At 57.7% G+C, this 16278-nt stretch overlaps 1 protein-coding gene across 2 annotated transcripts; it reads right to left on the reverse strand.

Annotated features, from left to right (window-relative positions):
• Nucleotides 1-73: 73 nt before the first annotated feature.
• Nucleotides 74-15996, reverse strand: MST1R (macrophage stimulating 1 receptor). Of its 2 annotated transcripts, XM_022573088.3 has the most exons (20): nt 11386-15996; nt 8569-8757; nt 8366-8494; nt 8021-8191; nt 7186-7346; nt 6664-6829; nt 6414-6550; nt 5834-5995; nt 5645-5738; nt 5278-5487; nt 5030-5176; nt 4787-4949; nt 4516-4617; nt 4234-4440; nt 3876-3956; nt 3543-3724; nt 3339-3448; nt 2911-3076; nt 2378-2514; nt 74-614 (listed from the first exon to the last, which is right to left on the reverse strand). In XM_022573088.3, the coding sequence occupies exons 1-20, from the start codon at nt 12631-12633 to the stop codon at nt 431-433; spliced, it is 4146 nt and encodes a 1381-aa protein (XP_022428796.2). In that variant the 5' UTR covers nt 12634-15996; the 3' UTR covers nt 74-430. The 2 variants fall into 2 exon arrangements, with proteins under 2 accessions (XP_022428796.2, XP_089775459.1); XM_089919333.1 differs by having other exon boundaries at nt 4234-4617.
• Nucleotides 15997-16278: the final 282 nt, after the last annotated feature.

The raw sequence follows: 16278 nt of genomic DNA on the forward strand, positions 1-16278 counted from the left end.
CTGTCCTCCATTCCCTCAAAGCAGCCTGTCTTTTTCTTCCATAGCACTTACCACAATTTGTAATTAAATATTTATTTGTTCATTTACTGATCTAAGGGCCAGTGGTCACCACTGAGTCCCCTGTGCCCAGCAGCCAGTTACACAGCAGACACTCCATAAATACTCACTGCATCAAGGATGCCGTCACTGGCCCCCAATGGGGAGTGAGAGACCAATGTGCCTTGTAGCCCTCCTGTGCCCCTGAAGGTTAAGGGGCAGGGACAGGGACAGGGACAGGGCAGAGGCCAGCCCAGAGGCAGCTTGGGGTTAACTCCCACCACTATGCAGGTTCAACCCCCCAATGCCTGCCTGGGGCTGAGGTCACGGGGACTTTGGTGGCTCTGAGAGGGGCCGGGCCACCTATACTCCTGTGCACTGGTGGGGATGGTGACTATTCCGAGGGCATTTCTGCCTTGTCCGGGGCACCAGGGCCCACGTTCACGTAGGCCACAGGCAGCTGCACGTAGTGGTCCCCTCGCAATGCGGCCACCAAGCGTTCCACGTCCCCTGCCAGTGCTCCAAAGGTGGGTCGTGCTGCAGGGTCTGCAGCCCAGCAGTGCTGCATTACTGCGTACCTAGCGGGTAGAGGAAAACATGAGGGGCACCATGCACCCCTACCCAGAGATTCTGCGTTATCCACCTGCTGTTAGCCCCCTGGCAGGCCACATGGGATGGAGAGCGGGTGACAGGGCCTGGTGCCTTGCATCAGCCAATTAGGGGCAGCTCTTCTCGACTGCCTTCCCACCCTGGCAGAGGTCAAATTGCCTCAGGGCTGAGAGGCTGGACTCCTGTGTCCTGTGACCTGGGTTATGTGATCTTGAGCAAGTTCCTTAACCTGTGTGTGCCTCTGGAGTCTTCTCTGATCACAGAGCTATTGGGGCATAAAGTGAGAGGATTCCTGTGAAGTTCTTAGCTTAGGGCCCGGCTCACAAGCTATCATGGTTATCATCACGTCTTCCAGGAAGGAAGCCCAGGTCCAGTGAAATGGGGATTAAAAGCCCTGAGATGTGTGGGGCAGCTCATGGCACCATGGATTCCAAGCAGAGTTTCTCTAGGTTTGTCTGTTGGGTCCTAACACATGACCCTTTATCTTGGAAATGTCATCCCTGCCTTAAATGATACTAAAAGTGACCTACACACAATAATCTCATATAATTCTCAGACCTCTGAGGGTGGTACTGTTATCATTCCAACTTTGCAGATGAGGAAACTGAAGCCCAGAGAGAAGGGACTTCCCCTGGTATGGAGGATGCTATGGTATGCCACCCAGTTTCCCCCCTTCATTCTCCCTGTGACTTCTGATGGCTCTTGGCTGAGGCCCCCTCTAGGAACTGGCCTAGGCAGAAAAGAAATGCCTCCTCCAAGCTCACACTCCTTCCTCAGGGACATCTGTAAGCAGTGACTAATGGATGTCTGGAGCAAAGACCTGGGCCCCTTGGTCTCAATTTCAGAAAACTCTGAAGGGCCATCCCAATTCCAGAGGTCCCCAGGGGATGGGCTGCAGCCTTTGCTGCATCTGCATCACAGCCCAGCTTCTCCCCCTACCTAGTCCTGCTTCCCTCACCCCTAACCTACCAATAAACCCCCTGCATGTAAACCTCCATCTCAGAATCTGTTTCAGGGAGCCTGACCTGGAGGCAGATAGGCAGTGAAGTTAATTTCCCTTACTTTGAACCAGGTTCATTAGTGAAATCAATAATAAAAAGCAAAATCAAGGCAGGCAGGGCTGTGAGGAAGGGTGACTCATACCCTTCTGGAGCACAAGCTGAGTGAGACAGTAATCATCAACCACCTTTACCTATGACCTGGCTTTTCCTGTTCTAACCGCAAAGACCTCAGCACAGCTAAGGCATGCATGCTGCTTATGAAGTTGAACCACGCGACAGGCACTGATGAAACACAGCTGCTGCCATGCCTCTGGGAACAGGGAATCCGAAACTATATCCAATGAAGAAAACATTCTGATCTGGAGACGTGGAGGGGGCTAGTGTGAGAGCTAATGGAACCTTTCCTTGAGGTTAAGTAAGTGGAATAAATGGAAAACAGCCCCTCTTGGCGTGGTGAGGGGAGAAGAGTGCTGGGAAATCAAATCACTGGCCTCAACCCAGACTCTGAGTTGGGAATGGTGTTACCATGGCAACCATGATATCCCTCCAGCACCAAGCTTCGAACGGTGGTGGAACCACAGATGAGGAAACTGAGGTCCAGAGAGGGTCCCTTTCTAGGTCAACCAGAGAATCAGTCAGAGAGCCAGGCAATAACTCTGTCTCTGGCCCCCTCCTCCCCTCCTTGTCTCTGGGGCCCAGCTCCCTCCCCATCGCCATTTCCACATACTCACAGAGAATCAGGGCAATACTCAGGCTGGGGCAGGCGCCGACCCTGGGCCAGGAAGTGCATGAGGTCAAAAGGGTCGATGTGGGGGTACGGTGGGGCACCCCGTGTCAGCAGTTCCCATAAGAGGACACCAAACGACCACTGTGGGAGGGGACAGGTGAAGGGACTCAGCTCTCGCCCTGGGGGGGACAGGTGGGCCCCCCCCAGGTCCTCTACCTCCCAGAGCCCTCTAGCTGGAAATGAGGGGCTCAACCCCCCCAGTCAGAGCCCATTCCTCAATACCTCACAAGCATTTCCCTCTGTCCCCGCCCACCACCAGAGCCGTCCAGAGCTGGGGCTGGGCAGGGCCTGGATTGTCTGTGAGAAGCCAATGAGTTCACAGCCTCCTCTTGCCCTGACACCTGCCCAGAGGTGGGCGAATGGGCTGTGGGGCTGCCCAGCGTGGGGATTCCCCGGGCTCATCACCATCCGGAGATCAATGGGCAAGGCCAAGTGTTCTCTGAGGCCGTGTGGACTCTGGGGCAGGTGGGGCCTAACCACGTCGGAGCTGGTGGTGAATCTGTAGGTCTGCAGGCTCTCTAGCGCCATCCATTTGACAGGCAGGCGAGCATGGCGGCGCTGTTGGACACTGTAGTACTCCTTGTCCAGGACATCGCGGGCCAGACCAAAGTCAGCCACCTTGACTGTGAATGACTCATCCAGCCTGGGAGGGGAGAATCACACTCAGGACGGGCCCCCACCAGGCCCTGAACCCACCTGTTTCAGGCCCTTACAAGGTTTCTGAGCCACAGTGTCCGACTCAAGCCTGCATTGGGCAGACAGGAAAACTGAAGCCCAGAGAGGGAAGGACATGCCCAGGGCTGCACAGCAAGGACTGGAGCATGGGCCTTCCCTGAGGCACCTTTAGCTGCACGCCCTGGTGCTCTGCCCCTTAGCTTCACCCCAACCTCACTCTGGCTGCTCACATGCAGTTCCGAGCAGCCAGGTCCCGGTGCACAAACTTCTGCTCTGCCAGGTACGCCATGCCACGGGCCACCTGCAGGCCGAAGCTGATGAGGTCCTTCACTGTGGGGTTCTGGGGGCACAGGTGGGTCAGTAGGCGAGGACGGAGCAGCTCCATCCCCAGCTGTTGCCCAAGCCCCCCAGTCCAGGGCCAGCTGAGCACTGACCCGCTGGGGTGAGCGGATGAATTGGAGCAGGTCTCCGTGGTGCATATAGGGCAGCAGCACGCGGGGCAGCCCTTCAGGCGGCAGCACGATACCAATAAGAGCCATCACATTTGGGTGGTGCAGACTGCGCATGAGCAGCCCCTCACGCAGGAAGGCCTCCACCTCCTGCACCTCCGTGATGCCTGCAGAGAGGCTGGAGTCAGGCCCAGGGCAGGGAGGCCCTTTACAAGGGTCAGATGGGGAAACAGAGAAGAAAGGTCTCCTGCTCAAGGTCACTCAGCGCAGTGGTAGCACAGCAGGGACGAGTATCCTCCCAGCCTCTGCTCCACTTACGACTCAGCGACTTGATGGCACAGTGGATTTGATTCTGGGCCTCATCTGTGTATTCTCCATGGTAAACAACCCCAAAGTGACCTGATGAGGGAGAGACAGTGAGAGGGGGCCCAGTGCCCAGGGCTCACACCACACCCTCCCACTGGCAACCAGACCTCAGAGCCCCAACTGGCCAACCTGACATTAAAGACAAGCAGCAGCTTCATGATGGCAGAGCCTGCAGCCCTCCCACACCCACTTAATCTGCACCAGAACCCACGGAAGACAGAATTCCTATTTCATAGATGAGCAAATGGAGGCTCAGAGTCCTGCCCAACTATCCCTTGAGCCCCAACCCCACCTGGCCTGGCCCCCATACCTTTGCCAATGACTCGGTCAGTGTGGGTGACTACCCGCTCGTGGGGAATCAGCACATCCTTGACCTCGGCCAGGAGTGCAGAGTTCAGGTCCCCAAGCTGGATGGACTCTTTCCGCAGCAGTGGGACATGGGACCCATCCCCGTTGCCTGAGAAGGATGCTCTGTGGACCTGAGTGGTGGAATCCCGGCCATCAATGGCAGGGGCTGCTGAGGAAGAGAGGGAATGAGGCGCTGGTGGACCAGAGAGTATGGTCCCAGCTTCTAGCACCTCCACCATCTCACCAAGGCCATTTCTATAGTCAGAGCTTGAGCGGAGCAGAGGCAGAGGCATGGCTCCAGTGGTCCGGTCCAGGGATGCCAAGTCATCCAGGTTCGGAGAAAGGACTGTGGAAAAATGGCTCCTGGTAGCCAGCCACTCCAAGCTCCTAGAGGCTGACCCCTACCCAGGAGGTGTGGGCAGACCCCTAAGGCCTGGGCAGAGAGAGGATATAGGGACTTGGAGATGTCAGAGTTTGGGGGTGGGGTTGGGTCAGGATGGGAGTGGAGAGCTCACCTAGCTGTTTTCTCTGGTGGTAACTGAAGACCAGTATGGTGGCCAGTACAGCCACAAGCAGGAGCAGGGCCAGTAGGACACCGAGGAGTGTGCTCTGTGGGACCCCTTCCAGACCTGGCCGCACTACCTTGCCCAGGATGTGACACCCACCATCCACGCAGACCTGGAGGCAGGTGGCAGCTCAGGCCCAGCCTGTAGGTCCTCAACCCATGTTTCCCATAGAGGGCCAGCTGAGCTGCCTACCTGCAGTGGAGCACCGTCCTTGCCAAGTTGCAGGTAGGGGGGAAGGGGGCAGACAATCACATCCCCCCGCAGCTCATGCTGGCAGCTCTCACCACCCACGGTCACGTTCACATCCACACAATCAGCCACAGCGCCCAGCCCAATGTACTGCAGAGACAGTCATGAGGGCTGGCCATTGCCCCCATCTCTTTCGGGCAGGCTGCAGCCTTAACGCTCCACTGTCTCCACCCCCTATCCTCCCCACTTACCTCAAACTTAACGGCATGCTCCTCAGGCTTCAGTGCGACCAGGTCCATGCCGGGTGGGTGGGGTGGGGGCAGGAAGCGAAAGCCAGGCAGTGTGAAGCCAGCAGCTCCATCCCCCTGGGCACTCAGGTTCCCCGTCACCCACCCCTGTGGTCCTCGGACCACGTATTCGGGCAGGCGGCACCAGTGCTGCTCCGGGAGCTGCCCCTCACACTGCTGGGTCCATGCGAGAGTGGTTAGCCCGGTACACCACCTACAGCCACCCCAGACCCCTCAGCCCAGCATGGGCTGGGGCTGGAACTCAGGGGACTGGTGTGGCCTTCCTCCCTCCTGGCCAGTGCCCACTCGGCAGCTACCAGTGCCCACTCACCCTGTTCTCCACTGCCCTGCGCCCATCATGGAATGACAGCACGAGGTGCCACACTGAAGTCAGATGCTGGCCATGGATGGTGACGTGGGAACCACTATGGAGGAGAGCAGGGTGGTGGACTTGGGGTGCTCTCCGAGGCTGGATCCCTCATTCTTAGGAGGCCAGAGTGGGCAAGGAGGTGGCACTTACGTGTAGCCACAGTTGGGGCTGATACCCAGCATGATGGGGTCTTCCTGATAGTGGAAGTTCCAGGAGCCAGGCACTTCGGCGCCCCCCACCTGCAGGCGAATGGGAACGCGGGCGGTAGCAGCCCCGGGGGGTGTGGTACATAAAAGTTGCCCCTCGCTGACCCTGCAGAACAGGGGGATTAGGCTCAGGGGCACCCTCCATGTGATGGCTAGGCCCGACTCCTCCAGGAGCCTGCTGACCCCTCCCAATTCCTCTGTTGGTCATCTCCTTAACTTGCCCATACTCCATGGGTCTGTCTGAAGATAGGGTGGTCCCAGAAAGGCCTCCAAGAAGTCAGGGAGGGAACAGGTTCCCCCCACAGCCTTGGCTGCAGCCAGTGGACTCTGTAATGGGCTCTCTTGCCATCCCAAACCACCTCTGGGCTGGAGGGAGCAGAAGACACTTCTTCCTGGACCTGTTCCCTACACTGAGTGACTGAGCCCTCCTCCCCCTGCCCTGTCGGGGATTCAAGCCCCACCTGGTGAGGGCTCCCCTATGTGGGACCCTGTGGCCTCCCATCCCCTTTCCCACTGGCACTTACCGTTTCAGCAGGCACTCAGTCCCATTGACCAGCACAGCCCGGCTGGTGCCAACAGACAGGCCTTGGCCTTCAAGGGTGAGGCAGGTACCCCCTGCCCGTGGACCAAAGAGGGGTTGTACTGCTGTCAGCACGGGTTCCTAAGAGGGCATGGAGGTGGCTTAGCTTGGAGCAGGAGGCACTCCACTCTAAACTCTTCCCTGCCCGAACTGCCCAGTTGGCCAAGGGCACAAACAAGGAAAAGTGGCCTCACCATGAAAGAGAAGCCTCGCAGCATGGAGGTGCCATCTACCCGGAAGTGCTTGCCCAGTGGCATGTTGGTCACAGTGAGGCTGATGTTGGCAGGCCCAGCTTCCTGCATGCCCAAGGGCTCCAGTTCACACTCAAGCTCCTCTACAAAGTCCTTCCGGGGTACTTGGCTGGGACATCAGGGGAACTCAAGGTCAGCCAGGGGTCACACAGGCCTGGTTGCATGCCCACCACAAATCACAGGTCTCATCTGAGCTTGAAGATAGCATCTCTCTAGCCATGGCTTCATCCAGGGTCGGCAGGATCTGACGGGGAAGGGACTAGCTTTGCCATGACTCAACAGACAGGTAGGGCATATGTAGGCTCAAGAAGGGACAGAGATGTCCCCCCAGACAGAAAGCAACCAGAGCTACTACAGCTTGCCTCATACCTCCTTGCCCCATACAAGCAGAGGACAGGGTTTCACAGGGAAGGGGCTGCTTGGTTATCCCCATCAGGGATAGAAAGGGCAGGGACCAAGTCGTACCTGAGGTTTGAGTTGCCTTTGAGCAGCAGTCGGCAGGGACTTTGACCCACAGTGACCTGATGGGTGCCCTCAGGCACCAGACCAGGAGGATGCAGGTAGAAGTTGGAGCCACACAGGGTCAGTCTTGTGCTGCCCCTTAGGGGTCCACTGTGGGGGCTGAACTGAGAGGGGAGGAGAAGATAGCCTGAGTCCCTTTATGGGTCAGGACTCTCAGCCCTGTCTGCTTTTCCCTAAGTTTTCTGCCACACTCCTTGCCTGCCCCACACTCCAGTCACTCTAGGTCACTTGCTTGTCCTCACTCAATACTTTTCTGCCTCTAAGTCTTTGCACGTGCCATCCCCTCTGCCAAGAATACCCTCCTTGGAACTTCCCTGGTGGCACAGTGGTTAAGAATCCGTCTGCCAATTCAGGAGACACGGGTTCAATCCCTGGTCCGGGAAGATCCCACACGCCGCGGAGCAACTAAGCCCGTGCGCCACAACTCCTGAGCCTGCGCTCTAGAGCCCGTGAGCCACAACTACTGAAGCCCGCGCGCCTCGAGCCCATGCTCCGCGACAAGAGAAACTACCGCAATGAGAAGCACATGCACCGAAATGAAGAGTAGCCCCCGCTCACCGCAACTAGAGAAAGCCCATGCGCAGCAACGAAGACCCAAGCCAACGCAGCCAAAATAAATAAATAAATAAATATATTAAAAATTAAAAAAAAAGAATGTTCTCCTTGTAAACACTGAAGACATCCCAGGCCTGAGGAAGATCATGGTTAAGACCTGCTGACCTCCACCCCAGGCCCGGTTTGTCCCACACTTACCTGTGCCCTGCCAGGCAAGCCATACCTTAGTAAGCTCGGGTGGGCAATGGTCCTGTTGCCAGGAGCCAGGACACTCCTTCTGCCGGCCACACATGCCCCCACACCATCCACAGCCCATGAAACGCTGTGCCCGCAGGCAACGCCCACAGGTGAGGAAGTGGTGGCAGCCAGGGCCCTGGATAGGTACCTGGAAGACCTTGGACAAACAGGTGGCTTAGGGGTGGCTGAAGGGGGGAGACTAAGCCCCTTAGAACCCCTGGTCCTACTGTAGATCAGGGTGGGGGGACCTGCGTGTCAATGCCTCCTTGGATCTGATGGAGAAGCTGTGCTCCCAACAGCCCAGCCCCAGGCCCTACCCTGCCCACCTTACCTGGTCCCCAGAGGCAAAGAGCAGGTGGTCCCCAAGGCGACTGACATCCCGATGCACAGGCTGCCCATTGCTGCCCAGTGAGAAGTTGGACACGTACAGCAAGTAGTTGAGAGACCTGGCCAGCTCCACCTGGGACAGGTCGGCTGTGAGCAAAATGGGGACAGGGATCCCGGGACAAGGGGCCGTGGAGATGAGGGACCTACCTGCAGGATGCGCCCATCGGCTGTGCCCATGTGGGCCACTGTGACATTGTCGAGACGTGTCACGTGCAATGCAGTGACCTGCGCTGGTCCTAACAGCCCGTTGAATAGGTCCACCCGTAAGAGGCTGCTGCTGACCAGCAGAGGGAAGTGGCGGCAGCTGGTTTTGGGGCTGGGAACCACCAGGCCAGGCTGGGGAGGGTCAGGGAAGGAGTCAGGGCTCATCTCCATGAACTGACCCCTTGGGGCTTCTGTCAGTGACCACAGCAGCCTAAACTCCCACCCCTCACCTGGCCTGGCTGGAGAAGGCCCCAGTCCTGCCAGTTACCCCACTGCCTCCATGGGGCTCTCAGATGTAGCAAGGCCAGGGAAGAAGGCCAAGGCTGGAATGCTGGCTCCCCCTACGCCTTGCCCTACCCTGCCATGGCCATTCTGATAATGAGTTACTGAGTTTTACAGAGCCAACCCCATTCTGTCCTCACAGCCACGCTGTAGAGTGGGTTCTCTCATCACCCCCATTTTATAGATAAGGAAACTGGCTCAGAGAGGTTTGCTCACATGTCAAAGGCCTTATCGCCTCTCAGAAGACGAACCAGGTCGGAAGTCTGAGTTCCTGACCAGAGTGCTCTCCTGCCCCCTCCTGGTCCTGCCCTGCACCTCAACAAACCCTGTCCCCTCTTCAGCCTTCAGTCTCTCCACCTGCTTAAGGGGCTGAACTCTGAGGTTAACTGGCCAGCACAGGGTTGGTGACGTCGTCCTTCCCCCTGAGACGCCAAAGGTCTTTCTGTACCTCCAGCTGCTACCTGTACTTCCTTCAGGGTACAGGAGGGATAAACCAAGGCCTGAAGGCCCGGGTAAGAGAAGACACTAATTTCTCCCCTGCTCTTAGCAGGTGGGTGTTTGGGGGACACTCAGTGCCCCAGTGCAGAGCTGTGGAAGCTTCTGAGAAACCAGGCAGTGAGGGGATGGATGCAGGGTATTGGAGCTGGGTGCAAGGTGGAGGCAGGGCTCTGTAGCCCAGTAGCTTGGGACCCTCCCTTGCCAGCCCTAAGGGTACTCCTCAAGGCTGATGGAAGGCCCCTATCAGACTAAGTATGCTTAACTCAGTCCTGAGACCTCAGTGCTGATTGTAAGTCTTGGGAAAAAGACCTCAGCATAGAGCTGGGCTCTGAAACTCCACACACTGGGTCTATAGGGTGGGTGGGTAGGGACTGGGACTCTGTCCTCACTGGAGGTGAGTAAAAGTCCTGGCCCTAGCAGGAAGCCAGCCAGGTGTTTTCAGTATGACTCAGGGACAGGTGGGGCTGTGGGGTGGAATAGAGGCCCTACCCTGGTCAGAGCTGCACCGCTGCCTGTTTGCCCCTGGGCTCCAGGGCTTGAGATTAGCCCTTTTGGAGCCTTGCACCGCCAAGTCGTGCTGGGTGTCTTCTGATCCCCTGACCACTAGCCAAGTCAGGGAGAGGTTCTGACTCCCCAGAGAGAAGGAGAGGAGGGCAGTCAGGGCTGCCCAGACCCAGACTAGGGATCTCAACCCCTAGGGCCTCCTCAACCCAGAGGGAGTCAGTTGAAGGAGGGAGGCAGAAGATCCCCCCACCCCTCATTGTGTGTAAATTCTCTCCCACCACTGGGGTATCAATCAGAGCGAAAGGAGTCAGTGAAGAATGTCACAGCAGGGCCAGAGCCCCAGGGCAGCCAAAGACTCAGAGAGCAGTGACTGTGGGTTAGCTCCCTGAAAGGCCACTTGTCCAATGCCATTTGTTTGTTCGTTCACCCCATTTCCTTGGCTTAATCTCTTGTAATGTAGGGTGGGACTGTTTCAATGGCTTCAAGGGATAAGTTTTGGGTTTGTCATCAGGGAAGCATTTTAAGGAATGTCCTCTTACTCTCTGCTCTAGCTCCCTGACACCATGGCTGAAGAGAACCTGGGTAGGGTCTGCAGGAAGGAGCACCTAGTTCAGCATAGGCTGGGAGACCTCCTGCCTGGGGTGAGAAGGGCCCCAACTATGGTGAAAGTCTGGGACTCCTACATGGTGAACCAAATCCAACCAGCCCCTCCTAGGCCTTTACTCATCCCCAGATGTTTAGTTGCTTGCACAAGTCCGGGGTGAGCCTCCTGGAATTTACTAGAGCCAAGCCACCTTCTCACTATGTCCTGAATCCTCCCCCAGTCACCCCACGGAGAACAATCAGGGGTGAGTGGGTCCGGAAAGCCCAAGGCATGCAGGCTCCCTGACAAGCCCCCATCTTCCAAGGCCCGGAAGGCTCTCTGGAACAGGGGTGGAGGGGAGCATTCTCTGACAACTCCTGCCCCACCCTCTTGAGAAAGCAGAGCAAAACAAGTATTCCCGCAGGGAAAGCGAAAACGTGTTGGTGAGTAGATGTGAGTCTGGGTGAATTTGTGAGTATCTGCCTGTGGGGGGGAGGGTGCTATTGTTTTATGTGTCCCTAAGGGTATATGTGGTGGGCAGGTAGGAAGGGACAACCATCATTGTACCCAGAGTTTGGAAGTGTGCCTGGTAGAGAGACAGTTATGATGTAATCCAATTTTCGCATAACAACAGAAATTACCTAAAAAAGCAAGGGGCCACGGTAAGTGAGAGGGTGAAAGAGCAAAATGGTGTAGCAACAGGGTCTAGCCTGGCTGGGAGATGAGCTTCCAGTGTGGTCTTTGTTTGGCTGATTCCCTCACACCACCCCCTAAGAAACTGGGTGGAAGAGAAAACTTCTCCCTGCCTGCCCTCCCCGTCCCAGATCCTCTCAGTGCTGGAAGAGAAGCATGTGCACACTGCTCACAAGTGAGGGCCCTTTCTTTCTGCTCACCGGGTCAGGGCAAAAACTGGGCAACTGGAAGAAGTCGAGGCCTCGCCGGAGGCCAGGGTGGACAGGAGGCTCACAACAGCGCTCCACACCCTGCTCGATGAGAGTGTCCAGCAAGTCTACAGGGAACGCACAGACGACAGAGTTGGGATCCACACCTGGGCCGCTGTCTCTGCTAGCCGAGAAGACCCCGAATAGCACTTCCTGGCCCTCAGCGATGCTCAGCTCAGTGGCCAGTCGCCCGCCCACTGGAGCAGCGTGGGCCGCCTGCAACACCGGGTAGGGCTGCGCGCCTCCATGGGCCGCACGTCGCCGGCGTTTAGGTGCAAAACGGCAGTCGAGGACCAGCTCGCGGTAGTCGCCCAGGTCAGTCTCGACAGCGCTGAGCCGTACCAGGCGCGTGTGTAAGGCGCCAGGAGCATCTACCACGTTGGCTGGCTGCACAGTCAGGAAATAGACGAAGGCTCCTGCACGGAAACTGTACACGTATTCGATGCGGTAGGAAGCCAGGTGCTCAGGCACCACTGACAGTGCCGCAAAGCCTGGTGCAAATCCTGAGGCGTCGGCCTTGAGGCGCCGGATGGACACGGATCGTGGGCTGAAGCTGGCGGCCACCGCCGAGTCCAGTGAGGATGCCACGTAGAAGTAGGAGGCATGGCCCTGCTCAATCACGGTCACGAGGGTGCCCAGCGGGCTGGCTACACAGTCGGGACAGTCCTCCGGATGATTGTGGTGCGCCGAGAAAAGGCAGACTGGTGGCGCCAGGTGCAGGGCTGTCCCGCGGGGCTCTAGCTCATGCAGGAAGCAGCGTCCCCGAAGGCTGGAGCCACAACTGATCAGTGCAGGCAGCACCGGCTCCAGCACCAGAACCTGCGCATCTGTGTCTCCCGGTGGGCCGTGGGGGCCTGGGCCACAGGCCGCACACGTCTGGCAGCCAGGGGCCCCAGCAGGGCCGGTGGCCAGGCTCTCAACTGGCTGCAGATCAGGCCCAAGCACATGCAGGCGATTGCGTGTGGCCACGAACACGGCACTCCCTTCCCTGACGCCCTCGTAGGTTGCCACAGCCTGTACCGGCCGGCCGGCCGAGAAGCTGGGCACCAAGTACTCCACGTCAAAGTCGCAGGAGGTAGCATAGGGGATGCGCGGGCACTGCCAGGACCCTCCCGTCTCGGGCACCGCCGGCAGAAGCAGCAGCTGCAGTAGCAGCAGTAGTAACAGGAAGGGCTGCAATGGCGGCGGGTGGAGCTCCATCGAGGCCCAGATGGCGGCCCGCGGAGGTTCCTGCCCGGCTGGGAGCCAACGAGAACTCTGGGTTTGGACAAGCGTCGAGCGCCGGTCCTGGGAGCCCTGGGGCACCGACCCCACCGGGACTCCTGAGATGCCCGCCGCCTTCTCCTGCCCTCGGGTCTGAGCACCTGGCGCGGGCGTACACACACGCAGAGAGGCCCCCGCACCTGTTGCCCCAGCTGCCGGTCCCAGCCGGTGCTTGGAGCAAAGTCTGAGTGCCAGGGGCGGGGCGGACGGGGCCAGGGTGTGGGGGCGGGGCTGGGGGCGGGGCCTGCTCTATGCCTGGCCTAGCCCAGCCCTTCTGCCTGTTCGACTTTCCTGGCCCTCGGAAGCCTGGGTCCTACACTTACACTTGGTCCCCTTTTTCTCAGTGGCCTGTGGGTGGGTGTGCGTGGAGTGGCCTGGAGAGAGGTTAAGTAGATCTGAGCTGTCCCGTCCCGCCCCCCACGACCGACTGGGCGAAGTGAGGGGGCGTGTTGCCTCAGCGCATTTGAGGACCACCTGGCCTATTTCTTCTCTTAGCGCCAGGATACAGCAACATCCTCAGACACCCGTTCCAGGCAGGGCCTGGGGGACCCACTGTGTAGGGAACAGAGGCCAGGAATGTGTGGAGAACCAGAGGGGAGGTGTGGAGAGACCTCAGGAGTGGCACTAGCCTCTGTGGGCAGAGACTATCCCTCTGTGGGCCTGCCCTGGGTTGACAGCGACAGGATGGTGTCAGCATGGTGCATTGCATCCCGCCTGCCCAGGGCAGGTGGGATTTATAAGATGGGGCCAGCCCTGTTGGCTGGACATTAGAGTCAGAGGAGAAGCAACTTATGTGGAGGCCCAACCCTAGCTCTGGTCTGTCCACTGCTGCCTCAGTAGGTGGAAGCTGTAGGATGGGGACAATAAAACACAAAATGTTGGCCTTCATTCCTGGCTCTGCTCCAGGGCCTCCCTGATATGAGGGAAACATGGGCTTTGGCTCTCAGGGCACCTCTAACCTGCTCTGTAAGCCATGCTGGGCCTCAGCCTCTCAGTCTCTGAAATGAGGGTGTAGTTCTCGCTAGGTGGTAACCCAGAGTTCTCTCTCCAGGCTGTGATATATGCGGGGCAGGGATAGGGGAGTCAACTCAGGTCTGCTCTTGCCATCTCTCAGCATCTGCTCCTTGGTAACTTGGCTCCCCGCAACACTGGAGGGGGGCCCGGGGGCACATCCTTAGCCTGACATCCCCTTCAGCCAGGTGGGCCTGGACCCCGGAGGGAGGGAAAGCATCACAGGGTGGCCCAAGGCTGAGGTCTGAGGGACCTGTGAACTGTGAGTCCCAGAGCTTTGGAGGGTAACGGGTGGGGGTGGGGAGAGGAGCCCTCAGCCCAACAGGATTCACCCTGACCCTACAAGTATCTCCTCTACTCACCATCCAGCCCATACTCCTTGTTCTTCCTTCCAGGAGCACACTTTTCCCTTCCTTCTCTTGTAACTTAGGTGGCATCTCCTCCGGGAAGCCTACCTGATCCAAGCGGTGACAAGTCCATCTTGTGGGTCCCACAGACCCTGTGCTACACCTACCCCAGCACAGTTTACTCTGGATACCTGACTCCCCCCATCCCCCATTCCTAATGCTGGACTCCCCTACCCCTCCAGGCTGGAGCTTAATGAGCATCTGGTGACAGGGTGGAAACAGCACCGGGGCGGCCACACCCAGTGCTGGGAGGATACCGTGCCTGAGGCAACATAAAAGGCACTCCCTTCGCTAACCAGAATTGGCCCGGAAATGAATAAACACACATCAGAAATTATGGCACCATTCCTGTGTTCCACAGTCAACATGTCTAAAGATAGTCATGCAGGGCAAAAGTGATATGAAACATTCCCTGCCCGGCGCTGAGACATGGGTTCTTGTGACCCCTATTCTGCCTCAGGACAGTGGGAGAGACTTATAGGGGTTGGGAGGAAACCTGAGGGGTCCTCCCCGTTCACCTGTTTTGGGGGTGGATGTGCAGCAGTCAACAGTTGGTTCTCTGCTGCCATCATGTGGCCAAGTTGTTGGCTGCCCCCAGGCTGGCATCTCCTCTGAGGTAGCCTTGGTCTTTGACAGCAGGCATCCACAGAGTGCCCCTTCCTTCCTCCTCATCCACTTGGTCTGTGGGAGGGGGGCAGGCAAGCCATGTGGGGGAAGTCAGCTAATGGAGCCTTGCAGTGCCGAATACAAGCACTTTCTCAAGGTGAGTTCACAAGGCCTGGCCCACGTTCAGCTAAGGACCTACCCCACTGCCCTTGCATTTGTCACCTTGAAGGAGTGCTAGCCACTTTGCCCTCTTTGGGCTCTCACTCCCCTCTGAACACTACTCCAGAGAACTAGTGCCAGCCTCTTTCTCCAACGCAAAGAGATCATCCTAATGACAGCAGGGGCACCTCTGTAACCACAATATGACCATGTCACTCTGCAGCTTTAAAACATTCTGTGGCTCCCCACTGCCAGACTTTTACCTGGAGTTTGAGAACCCTAGGCTTTAAAGACTCCTCCAGCTTCACTGTTACCCAGTCGGACAAGGTTCTTTACCATACCAGGTTTCATACCAGTTTCATCCCTTTGCACATGCTCGTTGCTCCACTAGGAACACCTTTCCTGTTTGCCTGTTGTCCCTTCCTTGCTCCCCAAACAGGTAAACCCCGCACTCTTAGGTGCCTACTGTCCTAGGTATACACACTTATCTAATTGTGACTATCTCTTCCCACCCCCACCCAGAATAGGTGCTGAACGGCAAGAAGCTGGAAGCCCTACAAGGATCAGGGTAGCCAGCAGGGACACCTGGAGGCTGACTGCTGACCAGAAGAACACCGGTAGCAGTCAGAGACAGCTAGCCTGGCATCACCCTGGCCCCAGAGGCAGTGGTTTGGTGCCCTTTCCAGGATTCAGGGAAGGAACAGAAACAGCAAGCAGACAGAAAAGAGACCCAGGGCATGTGGGCAGTGTGAGCAGCACCCACCAAGCCTGTGGCTGCTCCAGAGGGGCTTTGGGGTCTGGGCAGGTGGCCTGCTGCCATACCCATTCTAATGTGATCTGGGGTGGGGCCAAGGGCAGGGGCTGTGCTGCCATTTCCTGGGACAGTAAGTGACTCATTCCAGTGTATCCTTGGCCTATGCCACCTACAAAGACACATTTTCCAGCATGGGTTGGTTTTAGTGGCACAGTATCTTGGTCCAGCACTCAGAGGCTGCATGAAGGTGATTCACTCTATAGTCTGAAGACCATATTCCATGGACACTATTCTCCCAAACACTTCCTAGGTCTTCTGTTTCCCTGGCCAGTGAGATGGTTCAGTTGTGGCATAACTAGGAGAGTCCCCAGCAGGGAGGTAGAACCTTTCTGCACTGTGCCTTGGGCTCTGTCCTAAGAAGGTCTCATGGTAGAGTGAATGGGGCTGGGCCTTCACTGCTGAGCCTCCTGGGATGTTCCTGGTGGCCCACGTAGGCTGGGCCATGCCAGGGAACAGGGTGACTGAAAAGGGCATCAGCCCTTCTTAGGGCAGGGTCCACTCCTGCCCCAGAGGTCAGCTGGGTCTTCTTTCAGGTCCTCTGGCTCACTCCTGGGGGCCATCCTGAGGAATGTGCTGGCTGGAGGT

The sequence above is a fragment of the Delphinapterus leucas genome, chromosome 10 (genome assembly GCF_059928025.1).
Source record: "Delphinapterus leucas isolate spDelLeu-1000000601 "Yukka" chromosome 10, BTC_Dleu_Yukka2, whole genome shotgun sequence".
Taxonomy (NCBI): domain Eukaryota; kingdom Metazoa; phylum Chordata; class Mammalia; order Artiodactyla; family Monodontidae; genus Delphinapterus; species Delphinapterus leucas.

What these genes read in the sequence shown, in the direction of transcription:
- MST1R (XM_089919333.1), bottom strand. Translation starts at nt 12,633, where the DNA reads ATGGAGCTCCACCCGCCGCCATTGCAGCCCTTCCTGTTACTACTGCTG. An exon ending in CCAGTTTTTGCCCTGACCCG is followed by an intron (nt 8,758 to 11,385) that starts GTGAGCAGAAAG and finishes GACCCTCCCCAG; the next exon opens with CCTGGCCTGGTGGTTCCCAG. An exon ending in TCACCACCAGCTCCGACGTG is followed by an intron (nt 2,515 to 2,910) that starts GTTAGGCCCCAC and finishes CCCCTCCCACAG; the next exon opens with TGGTCGTTTGGTGTCCTCTT.